Source organism: Gigantopelta aegis, chromosome 9 (genome assembly GCF_016097555.1).
Source record: "Gigantopelta aegis isolate Gae_Host chromosome 9, Gae_host_genome, whole genome shotgun sequence".
Lineage (NCBI taxonomy): Eukaryota > Metazoa > Mollusca > Gastropoda > Neomphalida > Peltospiridae > Gigantopelta > Gigantopelta aegis.
Genome location: NC_054707.1, coordinates 10022471 through 10034005, shown reverse-complemented (window position 1 = coordinate 10034005; position 11535 = coordinate 10022471). Strand labels below are relative to the sequence as shown.

The 11535-nt window shown below is 35.0% G+C and overlaps 1 protein-coding gene across 1 annotated transcript in view; it reads right to left on the bottom strand.

Moving 5' to 3' along the window:
- Nucleotides 1-2644: 2644 nt before the first annotated feature.
- Nucleotides 2645-11535, bottom strand: part of LOC121382038 (peptidoglycan recognition protein 1-like) — a 12254-nt gene continuing 3363 nt past the window's right edge. Inside the window, exons 3-6 of the mRNA XM_041511513.1 lie at nt 7768-7813; nt 6737-6949; nt 3653-3766; nt 2645-2922 (exon numbers count right to left, since the gene is read on the bottom strand). Coding sequence (XP_041367447.1) covers nt 2720-2922; nt 3653-3766; nt 6737-6949; nt 7768-7813 — 576 coding nt within the window. The 3' untranslated portion in view covers nt 2645-2719. The remainder of the gene's footprint in view (nt 2923-3652; nt 3767-6736; nt 6950-7767; nt 7814-11535) is intronic.

Below are 11535 nucleotides of genomic sequence, written 5' to 3'. Positions count from 1 at the left end.
ACTGCACGTGATGTACTATTTGTGTAATCTTTTGTATAATTGTTTTTTCTTTTTCTTCTGTCCTTCACATTATTTTGTATATAATACATTTTCTTACACGGGTTATCCTTGAATGTATACATGTATTTTATATATGTCGCCAAATATATTGTATGAATATAGAAAAGGGCCTCGTAAGTTGTCAAATGTGTGCCCATTTCTTTTGTTCTTTGTACAATAAAATATGTTTGCAATCAATCAATCTGTTTGGCATCTATTTCACACAGACAATTACTTCATTACAGAAGATGGAGCATTTTAAGGACAAAAGAAAATGAAATATGCGTACTTTTAACTATTTGTTGTGCTATAATAGTAATACAAACTAGGCTTGCGATATTTTGTGGAATTGGGCCCAGGTGTTAATAAGTGCAGGTTTCAATGTCAGGATAACTTTTTACTAGTTAGTAGTGCGGAGCGGAACATAGACCAGTGGTAAAGCGCTCGTCTGATGAGTGGTCGTACTAGAATCAATCCCCGTCGGTGGGCCCATATTTCTTGTAAGTCGTTCCATCCAGTGCACCACGACTGGCATACAAAAGTCCGTTGTATGGAGTATCATGTCTGTGGGATCCCTTGCTCCCAATGGAAAAAAAATAGTTGGATTCCTCTCTAAGACTAAATGTCAAAATTATAAAAGTTTGACACACAATAATCCTATTCCACCAACAGTTTTTAATCACATTTTACATTTGCTTACAATGACCCGCGGGAATATTCGAGATTATGTTTGTAACTGAAAATTGGATTAATGTAGGATTAGTATTTGCACAAACTGTCTATTTAATATACGTGAAACGTAATTCGGAAGGTTTTGTTTACACAGTAAGTTTTTATATGTGTTTTCTCCACGAAATAATTAAAGGGACATTCCTGAGTTTGCTGCATTGTAAGATGTTTCCGACTAATAAAATATTTCTACGATTCTACATATTAAATATATTTTATGGTTTAGAATATCAGTGTTTGTATATTCAATGTGTTTCTTGTCGTCTTAATATTTATAACAAGCCCAAACTGAATTTTGTCTTGAAGTAATTTCGTACGTACGAAAAACCCCAAACTTATTTTAGGAAATAAAATGAAATTTTACCTTGTACAAATATTTGAACGATCAGAAACAAGTTTAATATACAACCACTAATATTTTATGCAGAAAAATATATTTGATAATTGTAATTACAATCGTTAAAAAGTCTTTATTAGTCGATAACATCTTAAAAATAGCAGCAAACTCAAGAATGTCCCTTTAATAAATCATTGTGTTCTAGTGGTGAAACAAACTTTATCGTTTTTAGTAGTTGCTCATAATAATGTATATTTTATGTGTATTCGTTTGTTTTCTTCTTATTTAATACTTGTATCATTTTGTAACTTAATGACCGCATTCCTAGGCAACTTCTTTTGGGGGATGTTCAATTTTATTCTATTGATTTATCCCCCCCCCCCCCCCTCCAAGTCATTCATTGTTGTGGCTACTGCTGCTACAAATGAAACCATGAACACACAATACATAGACCTACCACACACGCACCAGACATACACAGGTTCTAGCAAATACCCCCCACCCCCACACACACACACCTCACATACATGCCGTGTACGTACAAAATTTATTAAAACTGTTCTCTCTCTATCCGTATCTCTCTGTCCGCCTGTCTGTCTGTCTGTCTGTCTGTCTGTCTGTCTCTCTCTCTCTCTCTCTCTCTCTCTCTCTCTCTCTCTCTCTCTCTCTCTCTCTCTCTCTCTCTCTCTCTCTCTCTCTCTCTCAAATACTAGTAGTCACAGCTATGGTAATAAGGAAGGAAATGTTTTATTTAACGACGCACTCAACACATTTTATTTACGGTTATAACGCGTCGGACATATGGTTAAGGACCACACACATATGAGTGAGGAAACCCGATGTCGCCACTTCATGGGCTACTCTTTTCGATTAGCAGCAAGGTATCTTTTATATGCATCACCGCACAGACAGGATAGTACATGCCACGGCCTTTGTTAAACCAGTGGTGGAGCACTGGCTGGAACGAGAAATAGCCCAAGGGCCCACCGACGGGAATCGATTCAAGTTCGATCGCGCATCAGGCGAGCGCTGTACCACTGAGCTACGTCCCGCCCCCTATGGTAATGAAGCACATAACGTGCACAATATCCGATCATAAAACTGATCGACAAGACCGTATCCCAGCAGAATGCAGAGTCCAATGGGCATTTTGCATAATAGTGGTTTAGTCCAAGAAGATCGATTCACCTCGGATCTATTCAAACAATTGTTTTTTTTCTCGTTCCAACCAGGTCACCACAACTGGACATAGGCCACGGTATGTGCTTTTCTGTGGAAAAGTGCGTGTAACAGATCCCTTGCTGCATTAGGAAACATGTAGTGGGTTTTCTCTGATGACTACGTGTCAGAATTACCAAATGTTTGACATTCAATCGCCGATGATTAATTAATAAATGTACTCCAGTGGTGTCGTTAAACAAAACAAAAGAACAAAAAAGATTGCATGAATCTCTATCAAATGCCTCACCTATATAGTAGAAGAACAGCCACCCCGAGGTGATCCTTTCAACACAAAAGAAAACTCAAAACTATTTCAAGTAGACAAGACAACTGTATTCCCATTCTGTATTTTAAATTCACACAAAGCTACGGTGATCTAATATCTGTTGCCTATCAACTGTAGTGGGGCCAGGATCGAATGAGGTGGTAGAGGGAGTTGCCCGGGCAGTCCGTGGTGCCGACGTCACGGTGTCCCTTTAGGATGTAGCCGGTGGAGAGGTGTCCGTGCTGCACCCCGCACGCTATAATGGACTTGACCGCCGCCAGTGCCGCGGCGTTGGGCACGCGGTTCATGAAGTTCCCGACCATACAGAAACCTAGGAAAACACATACAATGGTAAAACAGAGAATTTTTAATATCTGGGGTTTTGCTTACGATGTCCGTAACTGACCTAAATTAATTTAATATCTGGGGTTTTTGCTTACGATGTCCGTAACTGACCTACATTAATTTAATATCTGAGGTTTTTGCTTACGATGTCCGTAACTGACCTAAATGAACTATGTGAGGCATTGGGGTGGGGTTTATGTTTAGACTATGATATAAAACTTGTAAAAAACCCTCACAATTTCATATTTATACATTATGTTTGGACTATGGTACTTAACATATAGAAAGCTCACACTTTCATATTTATATATTATATTTGGACTATATCATTTGACATGTAGAAACCTCACATTTACATATTTATTTATCATGTTTTGGACTATGGTATTTGATGTAAAAACATCACACTTTCATTTTATATATTATGTATTTAATATCTAGAAAGATTACACTTTCGTATTTATATATTATGTTTGGTCTATGGTATTTAATATGTAGAAACCTCACATTTTCATATGTATATATAATGTTTTGAATATGGTATTTAATATGTAGATACCTTACATTTTCATTTTTATATATAATGTTTAGACAATGGTGTTTACATACATGTAGAAACCTCACATGTTCATATTTGTATGTTCTGCTTGGACTATGGTCTATAATATAGAAAGCTGCACACTTTTATGTTTATATTTAACATGCAGAAAGCTCACCAAATCCGACAGAGTTGTAATGCTGGGTGTGCGACCCGACGTGTGTCCACCCTCTGCCTTCATAGACATTTCCGTCTTCTCCAATCAGGAAGGAATAGCCGATGTCATTCCAGCCTACAATTCCACGAAAACGTCGTGTGAATTCAGTGGTTACAGTGATTGAACATAATTTATCATTTTAGTGATAACAGTGGTATAACAGAATATAACATTTCAGTGATACCATTGGTATAACAGAATATAACATTTCAGTAATTACAGTGATATAACATATTACATGACTTAGTTATCACAGTGGTACAACATACTATAGTATTTAATGACACCATTGATGTAACATAATATAGCATTTCAGTGATCACTTTGGTATTACAGAATATAGCATTTCAATGATAACAGATATATCACAATATAGCATTTCGATGATAACAGTGGTATAACATAATATAGCATTTCAATGATAACAGATATATCACAATATAGCATTTCGATGATAACAGTGGTATAACATAATATAGCATTTCAATGATAACAGTGGTATAACATAACATAGCATTTTAGTGATCACATTGGTATAACAAAATCTACTCTAAAGCCTTCTTACTATGCCCGTCCTTCTTTGAATTATCCGGACATAATATTTAACAACACAAAGTGTCAATTGGAAGGATTCGAATCTACTGAACCGATGTGGGATATAAATAAACCAGTTTTCTTTTGTTGTTTAACGAGACCACTGGAACGCATTGATTTATTAATCATCAGCTATTGGATGACCGTGGGGATTTCACGAGTACTTGGGTACTCGAGCACGAGTCGAGTTTAGCAAGACTCGAGTCTAGGAAGACTCGAGTACCCGTGCAAGGAAAATTAATTTAATTATACATTTTTACTTCATTTTGCATTATGCTTACCGCATGTTACATTATAAGGCTATGAGACATGGAGAGAAAACAAAAGCTGGATATGTGGAATGAATGAATGAATGAATGAATTAATGGATGGATGAATAACGAATGAACGAATGAAGGAATGTTTAACGACACTCCAGCACAAAAATACACATCGGCTATTGGGTGTCATAAAATGGTAAGTACATGGAAGCCAAATGTATCGAATTCAATATAATGGCATGATTTGGTATCCATATTCAGCGCTGGAATTAAGATGCATAATGCTATTGTACGTTATTCCTTAGTCTCATTAGCATCTTGTGTACTGTTACTGTTACTTTATTAACGTGCCTATATCCAAAAGAGGTTCAGGCTGATTCGTAATATTTCAAATATGACGCCAATTTTAGACAGGCTGTCTAAGAAAAAAATTTCTAAATAATTTAAATTAATTAAATTATTAGGCACATGAGGATCAGGCAGAAAGGGTTGAGCGTTCAGCCACGGAAACATTATTATAGTATTTATTTGAGGGTTAGGACGGTCCCATCGAAGACTTCAGTGTAGAGGAGGATGTGTGTGTGTGTGTGTGTGTGTGTGTGTGTGTGTGTGTGTGCTGAAACCGCCTACCCCTAACGAAAAATCAAGTTAAAATAAATGAAATGAAGAAATATGCCTTTAGTATAAAACAAAAGAAATAAATTTTTATTTAACGACGCACTCAGCACATTTTATTTACGGTTATATGGCGTCAGACATATGGTTAAGGACCACACAGATTGTGAGACGAAACCCGCTGTCGCCACTACATGGGCTACTCTTTCCGATTAGCAGCAACTGAACTTTTATTTGCGCTTCCCACAGGCAGGATAGCACAAACCATGGCCTTTGTTGAACCAGTTATGGATCACTGGTCGGTGCAAGTGGTTTACACCTACCCATTAAGCCTTGCGGAGCACTCAATCAGGGTTTGGAGTCGGTATCTGGATTAAAAATTCCATGCCTCGACTGGGATCCGAACCCAGTATCTACCAGCCTGTAGACCGATGGCCTAACCACGACGCCACCGAGGCCGGTATTTAGTATAAAACAAATGCATTCTGTTAAAACCTGTGAGAAAAATGCTAAGTACCTAAGTACGTTTGCTTAAATGTCAATAAACCTAGTGCCGAGACCTTGACTAATTTACATCTAATTTGCAAAGTTATCAAATTCTTAAAGTATGTGATCTGAAAAATATCACATACTTTGATTGCACTGAAAATGTAAGATATTATATATATATATATATATATATATATATATATATATATATATATATATATATTGAACTAAACACTTCAAAGTTACCATATATCAATTCTTAGACATATAAAACATAAGAATAACCATTAATATTATGAATATGTATTCAGTTAGAAGCCTAGACATTAAAGTTCATGTTTTAGTATATAATTTGGAAGGAAAAATAATGGACGCTTCAGCTGGTAACATATTTTTCTTTATATCAGCGTCCTCAGATTATGTAAGATCAGTTGAGTTGCTAAAATACTTTCGGAAGATCGTTTTAACAAAATATGGACTAATCTAATATTGATTCGTCAGTGCTCACACTATCCTAACTTTAAAACCAAATTACTACCACTAATTATATTTTTCTACATTTTTAATATGTTATTCCTGACTAAATTCTGAACAGATACTGTTAATTTCATTACTTTTGCAATGTGTGATGGGTATACGATATATTTTGGCATAGATTGCCTGGACTACTAGTATAAGTGTCGGGTACTCGGGTCCGTGTCGAGTTTGACCCTCAAGTACTCGAATCCAATATTTTGCACTCGTGGAGGCCCTAATTGGATGTGAAACACTTGGTCATTTAACAAACACAAACACACATACACACAAATATATATATATATATTATACTTATATATATATATATATATATATATAATATATATATATATATATATATATATATATATAGAGGAGAGAGAGAGAGAGAGAGAGAGAGAGAGAGAGAGAGAGAGAGAGAGAGAGAGAGAGAGAGAGAGAGAGAGAGCATTTGTGATGCATTAGCTGGGACTGGAAGGAGAAATAGCCCAATGGGTCCACCGACGGGGATCGATCCCAAACCGACCGCGCATCAGGCGAGCGATTTAAACACAGGTGCCGTGTGACCTACCTCGATTATCCATGTGGTAGTTCTGGTAGGCGCGCACTATTTTGCTGCACTCCGTCTGGGTGTGGCAGCTGCCGCTCTCCCCGTGGTGGATGAATGCATACTTGGCAGGGCCGTGGAAGCGGTGAGTGGATTTCGGAGATCGTGCACCCCACTCACTTCTAGAGATTATACGCGGACAACCGCCGGCGTGGATTACCGGGTTCGAACCACCAGCTGCAAGTAGTGTAGACGTATTATGTTATTGTGTTAATATCCATAATAATAATAATAATAATAATAATAATAATAATAATAACAGTGGCGGATCCAGAAAATCCATTTAGGGGGGCCCCATTGACATGAGGTGGAATGCCAAGGGAACTTTGGGGGAGGTTTGGAGGGGGATCGTAAAAAAAATGAAAATTAATATATAATAAAATTATAACTGTCGCAAAATTTGGGGGGGGGGGGGGGGGGGGGGCGGGACCCTGCACCCCTAGATCCGCCTCTGCATAATAATAATAATAATAATAATAATAATAATAGTAATAATAATTATTATTATAAATGTCCTCTGACATATATACTTATTTTCGTGCTCACAACCAATTAAGGTTCAAGCATGCTGTCCTGGACACATGTCTATACGCACGCACACACAATACACACACACACACACACACACACACACACACACACACACACACACACACACACACACCAACATATTCTAAAGGGATGCATGTAGCTCGGTGGTTAGAGCACCCGCCGTATGGTCGACTCACCTTAGAGGACTCGTTACCCATTACAAACAGTGGTTGATGTCAAAACCATGGCATGTGCTATCCTGTTTGACAGAAAACCAAAGTGAAGAGAAATACGATTTAAGATACTAATATACCGTCAGCATTAAATATACATAATTATATCAGCATAAATTAGTTTACCGTTAAACATTTATTGTTATGCAAATGGTAATTGCTCCTGAGACTCTTATAATTAGGAATTTATTATATTTGTAATCAAGCAAATTTTGTTGAATACATTCTTACATGAACATGCCTTTACGACTACATATTTTGCAGAAATCCACCCATCCTAAAAATAGAAATAACGAGAGAATAAAAATACATAAATATGTAGTTTTCAGTAACTGGTACAATTGTGTACCACATATTACATTCAAGCAAATGACTGAGTATTGGTTTGCATTTTCTAATACATTAACCCAGTCTTCATTCAAAATATAAGAATGGACAGATAGACAGACAAACGGACAGACAATGTATTCAATATAAAGGTCATAAGCCCATAATACAGACAGAAAATGTTGTGCATTTTTGCACATATGTGTAGCTAACATTTGCACAGTATTCTTTAAGTATTTAAATATTTAATATTTTTTTTTTTTTTGCACATTTAAAAAATAAAGACATACATTGAATAATACATCAAAATTTTCTTATGTCATAATATCTATAAAGGTTTCATACTCAATATATCCTAATTCATAATCCAGGCAATATGGACAGTCTTTCAGTCTAAGCTATGTTATTATATCTCCCTTGGTCAACGACAAATCTAAAGTTACTACATCTAAACCTTTTATATATTACTTTAAGATAAACAGTGATTTCATAAGTGAGATAACGTTCTACATTTAACAATGACTTATAATGCTTATAATAAAAAGTATCAGGTAGAGTACTAACAGAACTACAACAATTTTGTTGAAAAGTATAAAACAATCGTTGTCTAAATTTAACTATAAACAATTTTGCATCTCCAACATCCTGAGCTATCCATACATAGCCAAATCCTAATCCAAAAATAATATTTGTAATATGAGTCACCCATGTGGTACATCCTGTAACATTTTATAACACTGACGGGGAAGCCGGTTTTTATTCAGTTGTAATAGCCTTCACCAATAGCTCTAGTAGTGGAAATAAGCTGTAAAGGGAACTCTACCACATTCACCTGAAGCCATAACACTGCTCGTGTTTTTACCCCAATTAAAAAAAAAAACATTTAATCATTTCAATCTTCAATAATTTTACAATAACATGTACCCCTACTTCTGAACCATAAAATAAAATTGGAGTTACCATAGCATCAAATATCTTAAATAGATCTTTATAAGGAATATCACCAATTTTCTTTTGATGTATATATTGTTATTGCCATGATGGCTTTTTTTTAAACCTTGTGCTGCAAGATGAGTTGGGGCTTTAGTCCATATTAGTTTTGGTGTAAAGATAATATCATGATTTAAAATCATCTGATATAAAAGCACCTTGTCCACTACACTCTTCCATAGTTTTTACAAGCCTATTTATAAAAATAATGAACATTTATGGACTCAATATACATCCTTGCCGGGTACCGATATTACGATGAAAATAGTCCGATAAATCATTTGAAGTTCTTACACAAAAACTTAGTTTAGTATACATTTATGAAATTACAGATAAATATTTACCACCTATTCCAACTTCAGCAAGAGTTTATAAGAATAGGATATTAGTAACATTCAATAATACACAAAATTGCATCTCCACCATTATATTCCATTTCAGTGTTGGCAGTATATTATTACCATGACATATGTGCCCGAATTCATAAACAAACAAACAAACAACACACACACACACACACACACAGAGAGAGAGAGAGAGAGAGAGAGAGAGAGAGAGAGAGAGAGAGAGAGAGAGAGAGAGAGAGAGAGAGAGAGAGAGAGAGAGAGAGAGAATGTATCTTGCATTTTAAAGTACAATATATACAGTACTACCAAATTGCTGAACTATTTTGCGTTTATTTATATTTTTATCTATCATGTGATATTTATCAGATCCCTTACTTTCAGAATTTGATAACTGTGCAAATTAGATGTAAATTAATCGAAATCACGTCACTACGTTTATTGACATTTAAGCAAATGTACTACGGTGACACTGCATAATTGACGTATGCATTCATAGTCATCATTTCAATATCAACCTTACACTGAAAGCGTCCAGCGTTCAGAAAAAACCCGTTAAGCACTAGTCTATTTTTATGTAAGGATATCCAAAATGATGTCATTCAAGTCATTTCCATTAAAAACAAGACACTAGTAATAGCAGATAGGAATTAAAGCTGCAGGTACAGTTTACAAAAACACGTTGTATTAAGTTTGAGATTATATGATAAAGAGATTATTACCCTCGTTATATATAATATATATATATATATATATATATATATATATATATATATATATATATATATATATATATATATATATATATATATATATATATAATATATATATATATATAGACAAAACTACATATATGTGGTTTTCTGATTTCTGTATTCCACGAGTGTATTTCCTGCAGGAAACCCCGATGCCGCAGGCAGAGGGGTTTCCGGCAGGAAATACACGAATGGAATACAGAAATCAGAAAACCACATATATGTAGTTTTGTATTTATTACATACCCTAAATTGGAATTTTTTTCCCAAATAATAATTTAGAAATTGTAACACTGCTAGCTAATGACGGGGATTTCTAAATTTACACAACTAGGACAGCTGTGTTACTACGCGGACCGAATAACCACCAATTATTACACAAAGGAATATAGTTCTATTTAAACAATAAACAGAAATAAGAAAAAAACGAGTGAAAAGTTACCTATAATTTTAATGATATTGTTTGAAATGCCTTTTAAAGGCAATGTAATAGCTAAAATTCACGAACAATATAATATTTAATTTGCTCGTAAAACGTCAGAAAACCTTCAGCGTGCCAGTTTTAATAACGAAGAAAAATGTCAAGAATTGTTCACTCAGTGTCTGAGTCGTCATCGGTGTGATTTCTTTTATTGATATTCATGGAATTATTCGTTGCTGAAAAGTTTAAGTTTATAATTAAATGTGCCTCCATAAATCATCGCTCCACTGAATAATCCGGTGGACAGTTCATTCAAGTTTTCTACGTGAGGAGACGGCATTGTTGCTAAAGTCGACGACAGTCGCTTATCGAACCCTTGTTTTGCCTTCGTACACAATAAATATAGCATATCTTACCGTAATTTCACTAGAAATCCATATTTCGTAAAAGGTGCAATTTTTTAATCACAAGATTTTGTTCAGAGACATCCAGGTGCATTAGTAATGTTAAGAAAAAAAAAAATTCAATAGCAATTTTACATTGGAATTTGTTCAAAAAGGAAACGTCGTGTACCCAGTTTATGGTTATTGTAAGGAGATGCAAAGTGACGTCATTGGAATACTGACGTCATTTAAATTCAAAATTAGTTGTATTATTACAATGCTGCGCCACATTAAAATAAAAACTAGTCTACTAACCTTGACCCCTGTCAAATTCCTATAACAAGCAGACAACGCTGTTTACAGGTCGGTACTTTTATTATTTTTCATAATTCTGGACAAAATATTAATTTGAAGTTTTGAAAGATGAAAGAAATAAAACGTACCTTTTGTCAAATATATCATATCACAAAATTACGGTTGGAGATGTTTTATTTATTAAAAAAGAATAAGAATTGTGTACGATGTAACAAGCCAAAACAAGGGTCCATAAAGTGACTGTCGTTGACCTTAACTATTGTGGATTAAAAGCTCGTTGGTTAGTAGTGTTCCCATCTCAAGTTTTGGTATCACGCTCATTAAACTGTAAATATCTGTCACCGTTTTCGTCTGTTTTCAGTTCAAATTTTCCACAAAATAACATTTTAAACAAACCAAGCACAATTTTTGTTTACATATCGCGAAGGGCATTCCCGGTAACCATGTGCTATAAATAGTAGCGT